This window comes from Anopheles cruzii, chromosome 2 (assembly GCF_943734635.1).
Source record: "Anopheles cruzii chromosome 2, idAnoCruzAS_RS32_06, whole genome shotgun sequence".
In the NCBI taxonomy this organism is placed as follows: Eukaryota; Metazoa; Arthropoda; class Insecta; order Diptera; family Culicidae; genus Anopheles; species Anopheles cruzii.
In genome coordinates this window covers 42551174-42556546 of record NC_069144.1, presented here as the reverse complement: position 1 = coordinate 42556546, position 5373 = coordinate 42551174, and the positions used below count along the sequence as shown (strand labels likewise).

The 5373-nt window shown below is 50.5% G+C and overlaps 1 protein-coding gene across 1 annotated transcript; it reads left to right on the top strand.

Annotated features, from left to right (window-relative positions):
- Positions 1-2082: 2082 nt before the first annotated feature.
- LOC128267454 (cuticle protein 19-like) lies at positions 2083-4184 on the top strand. Its single transcript, XM_053004286.1, has 3 exons — positions 2083-2179; positions 3666-3845; positions 3957-4184. The coding sequence occupies exons 1-3, from the start codon at positions 2168-2170 to the stop codon at positions 4182-4184; spliced, it is 420 nt and encodes a 139-aa protein (XP_052860246.1). The 5' UTR covers positions 2083-2167.
- Positions 4185-5373: the final 1189 nt, after the last annotated feature.

Sequence of the window (5373 nt, the reverse complement as noted above, 5' to 3'; positions counted from 1 at the left end):
GAACAAGAGAAATATTGCTTGCATTTGAAATGCTAGTTCTGAAATGATGAATTGATATTGATATATTAAGAATCCGTGTTGATAAATTCAGAATTGCACACTTTTATCCATTTTGCATTTATTTGTTTCTTGTGTTCAGTTTAGGTACTGATAAATTAGTTTGATACCTTCCATAATAAGACATTGGATTAGGTGTACACCTTTTTAAGCTGTACAATATTTTTAACCAAAAAGGTTATGCGATTTTTTAAATCTGAGCTTCCAAACATCGAAAGTGACGATTGAATCACCGACCGAGAGATGGTAATTATGTTTGCCACCGTTTGCCACGAACTGCAACTGCAAAAGATGCACACAATTGAAAGTCGTCCCTTTCGAAATGTGGAACCCAAAATTGGTACGTTTCATTGCACCCTGCCCAGACCGGGGGCAGACAATAGAATTCGTTGGCCCCGCATCGCGAGTTTCCCAAGTCAGCGGCAGATTCGGCAGCAGTGTTTCTCCTGCCTACCATCACCCCAGCGAAGCATAGCGAACCGTGGCGGCACTAATCACAGAGAGCCGCACGGCTCATTTGGGCATGCGCATGCAAAATCCGCCGGATTGGATTGGAAATGAGGAGCAAAAAGAAAAACACACGCACACACACACACACACACACACACGCTAAACTCCCAAATCGGAAAGGATCATGGCACCCACCCTACACGATCGGAACAATCGGTAGCCGTGCGAAAATCAGTCTCCGGCAACAATCAATGACGGGAGCTGATACGGTTCGCGCCGGAACACCGGTTTTTTCGGGGGAAAAGCTCGCGACCTTTTCGGAGCTGGCGAAAAAGGCGGTCGCGGCCAGCTTTGGCAACCTTCGCGCGCCCACCGTAATCGCCATAATCGTGGCGAACTAATGCAACGCCAGGCGAGACTCAGGGCGCTAATCGTCGGTCTGAGTTGGTGACGCTGCCCGCGCCGTTGGTGACCTTATCCCTGAAAGTGACCTCACGCTGGTGTCCCAGATCGTGATCCCCCGTGCTGAGCCCGTGTCTGGGTGTGTGTTCGTGGAATGATAATTTAGCGGGACCAACGTTTTGGTTCCGCGAGGTTCTGAGAATCGCGAGCGACATCCATTTCGGATGCAAATAATAGTCGTAACCGCACGGGCACGGTGTGGGGCAATTTGGGTGGAAACTGTGCCGGGGGTGACGGTGGGGAGCCCAGGCAATTTGCCGGGCCGTGGCTGGACTGGACCACATTTTCGCAACGGCCCCACGATAATTGCACATCTTGGAGCTGTGATTTGGAGTTGCTGGTTTTGTGTTGTTTTTGCGCAGATTTTTGCGCACCCTCAGCAGATTCATGGTCATTCGATCCGGATGGGTGCTCGGCGTGACCGCTTTGGGGCAGCATAATTCGGAGGGGGTTTCGGAAATTCCCCCTTGATCGGAAAACATTTTTTATGCACAGGCGCTGCGTTCAAAATTGTATTTTAATAGAGATAAAAATGCGCTTTTTGATGCTAAGCGCGTCATGCGTATGCTCGCGGGTGCACTCGATGAATAAATGTTTCGAATCACACGCTCCGTCACAGATGCGCACCGTCTGAATGCAAAGTGCACCTGGTGCACCACCACCCGGCTGCACCACCCCGTGTGGCTCCCTTTCTCCCGAGCAAACATCTTCTCGCGTCGCACGTGCTGCGTGGTTGGTCGCTTCGGCTAGGTTTCGCTGCTTGTCTAGCAGGAGCCACCTCCACCCTGTTCCTCAGGTCGCCCGGCTTGACATCCGTCGCCACGCGGTTCACGCGGGAAGCAGCGTGAAGGGGACCCGCGACTGCGACCGCGACGACCGCCGTATCGTGACGCCGTGTGGTTCGTGTTTTTCGTGTACGGTGCTGCGGTGGAAAACCCGGGGCCTCGCGGCCTCGGTTTTCGCTTTCTTTCGCGCGCGCGCCCGCTCCCCGCCGGAGCCGGCCGGATCGGCCGGATCGGCGGACTATATAAAGAAGGTGAAACCTACGGAGCCAACCATCAGTCAGTCGCCGTCCGTTTGTTGCAGTGCAGTGCCGATAGGAAGAAAAGAAAAACGCGAAAAACGTCCGACACACCGACGTCACCGTTACGAAGTGCAAAGCAAGAAAACGCGTGCCCAAATCTCTCACCCACCAAAAATGGCCTTCAAGGTAAGGCGCGTGATCAGTGTGCGAGACGATTCGGTTTCGTAGTTAATCGTGGAAGGATTGGTGTGACTCATCAAAGGAACTACTTGGAGTTAAGAGAATGTTGTGTGCCAAAGGTTATTGAAACCGCAGGATGTGTTAGAAGGTGTCTGCCCGAGACTAGTAGATTGATGGCTTTAAGTAGAAGTATAGAAGTAGATCAGCTTCTAGTGTCTACTGAAACAAAATGAAAATATTTCTTTCTGTTGCTTCCAACGCTCTATTACTTCGGTTGAAATTCAACAACAAACGTTTTGGTGGAAAAGAAGTACGATCTTTTGTTTGAGCGGTACCAGGACTAGGCATAAGGACGCCCTAGGATAAAATTAACACACTGAACATACACCTACCAGATACACTGCATCAAGTTCTTGCTGAGAAGTTGATGTGTGTCCTGTTTATTGGCTTGCATCTCATTCACATTCTACGCGTCGTGAATTCAACATTCTACTTTGAATGTACGGATTAAGGACTCCTTATTCCAGCAATATCCCTGACTTGATAATTCAATGCTGCTCGTATTACAATTTTAACCATAATATTCTTACTTGTCCGCAGACCGATTGATCGATTTCTATGCGAAAGACATCAGTTCGAACGTCCTGACAGTGCATCATCTGGAGTGCAAAACTTTAACTTAGTGCTTCATACGGATCTGTCCGTTCTAATAAAAGTAAATAGTAATATTTTGTGGCCGTCGGGGTTAGCGAAAGCAGGTTTTATTTGAACTTCCCCAGTATTGAGTTGAAAACATCAAATTATTTTCAAAATTGTTGATCGACACAGACGCAGCCTAACTTAGGATCTGTTGAGAATAGTTCGGTGAACGTCTTCACCAAATGGAAAAGCCATCACATAAAGTGCAGGGCACAGATTGGACATTATCTGGTCAATCATTTTGTTGTTGTTGATTACTGCATCTGTATCACAGACGCGTGCCGGATAGAAAACGCCTGCAGGATGCCATAAATTTTACCTAATTACAGTTTGCCACACAAACAAGGCGACAATTGGCACCCCGGTGGCGGTTTCATAATTACCGGTTAGGAAAACCGGAGGGAAAACCATCCTCATCTTGGTCCGTCCACAGCACTCGCCGCTGCGTGCCTTTCTACCGTTGCCCCCGGTTGGGAGCTGGTTTGTAGTCTGGTCCGGTCCGCGGGGGGGCCAGTGTGGTCAGCGACCCGCTGCGCGATCCGAACCGGAACTCGGCAGTGTATCTGGTGGTGTTTGTTTTTTTTACGACGCCCCAGGTTTATAACCCCCGTTTGGGCGCTCTCGGACAAGTTTGCCTGGCTTCAATGAAGGATTGGACCAATTAGAGCTCCACACGTCATTGTGGGGGAGAGAGAGTGAGATCCGATCTCTTCTGCGCCACCCGATGCGATAATGGGTAGTGTCCATCGGAAAACCGTTTTTTCATCCCATCCCTTCGGTTTCGATCTTTCAGTTTGTGGTATTTGCATCGATGATCGCGTTCGCGACGGCCTTCCCGGGAGGGTACGGCGATTATTACGGTGAGCATCAGCTGGAGGGTGGCCACGAGTACGGGCAGGTGGCTCGCATTTCGCTCGGTGACGGACACCACGGACACCACGAGTACCACGAGGACGAGCACGTCGACTACTACGTAAGTGGAGTCCCGTCGCCAGCTAATGGGCGCATCGGGCGCTTTCACCCGTCCACGGCTCGCGCTGACCGTACCTTCTGACCGATCCTCCGACCCTTTCTCCACCACCAGGCACCACCAAAGTACGCGTTCAAGTACGGAGTCAACGACTTCCACACCGGTGACGTGAAGTCGCAGCACGAGACCCGAGACGGTGACGTAGTCAAGGGTCAGTACTCGCTGGTCGAACCGGACGGTTCGGTGCGCACCGTCGACTACACCGCCGACAAGCACTCCGGTTTTAACGCGGTCGTCCACAAGACGGCCCCGGTCAGCCACCACCAGGGAGGACACTTCTAAGGTCAGGTCAGGACCCGAGAATCGGAGCGGAGCTGAAACCACCCAGCCAGTCACCACGCGGCCCACGGCCCCGTGTGGAGGCAATTCGACCCAACTGCCTGCCGTTCTTAGTGCCTAGGACAATCTAGCCAAGTAGTAGCCGTCCCGTAGCAAGGGGCCCTTTTTCTTCCCATCCCACCTGCTCACCCTTTCACAACCTTGATCCACCCGGACTCCCCGGGGGAAAGTTCGATCCGATTCCGCCCGGTTTTCGTCAGCATTCCATCGAGCAAACTGTGATATTACCGAAATTCTGCGAACCATCAGGAATCTGTCGCGTCGAGGAAAGGAAACACGCGAAATGGAAATTTTATTCGATTGGAGTTGGCGAGTGAACCGGTGCCGGTGAGGAGGTGCTTCCGAGGGGTCGCCATGTGGAAAAAGGGAGTAAACCATGAATTACATCGTCGCTGGCTGGGCGTCGAGCGGGGAGTTTGAGAACCGGTTTTACGGCGGGTTCTTCAACTCTTCCTGTTGATCGGACTCGGCTGATAACGTTGGCTCAATGTTGGCGGCCGTATGCATTTCCTGGATTACGCAAACACCGGGCAGCGATTGGAGACCGGCGAGACTTCCTCAGAAGGGAGCCAGCCAAGGGCCAACGTATCAGCATGCGCATGATGGGAGCCGGCCACCCGGTGAGCCGCCGTTACGTGGTGTCTACTGTTTATGATGGGCACACACCACCGGGGCAACTCCCCTCGGGACTCCCCGGGTGTTTCGGGCAATGTGCGCCACACTACGTCAGCTCATCCGTCTTTCTTCCACTTCACGTTCACGTTACTGTCGCACGCTCTGTCGTATCATCTTCTATCGTTTCCCAGTCTAGTGAGACTTGTTGACTTGTATTTATGTAATTATTATGTTTGTTTTGTTATCAGTTATCAAAGCGAATAAAGAGGAAGTCAAAATGTATGGCATCGTTTCGTTCTATGATGGGAGGGAATATGGGTTCAATTCCGAAAGTATTCCAGAAGCACAGCCTTTGATGTGCAAGAATTATTCTAGTATGTTTTTAATCGTGGAATATAACTTATTTAAAAACAAAATTTGTTTTGATTTGTTTAACAATCGACACTCTCAAAAAGTGTAATGGAAAGTTTTCATAAAGAATTTTATGTTTAATATCTTAAAATTATTATTTTACGAA

What these genes read in the sequence shown, in the direction of transcription:
- LOC128267454 (XM_053004286.1), top strand. An exon ending in ACGAGCACGTCGACTACTAC is followed by an intron (nt 3,846 to 3,956) that starts GTAAGTGGAGTC and finishes CTCCACCACCAG; the next exon opens with GCACCACCAAAGTACGCGTT.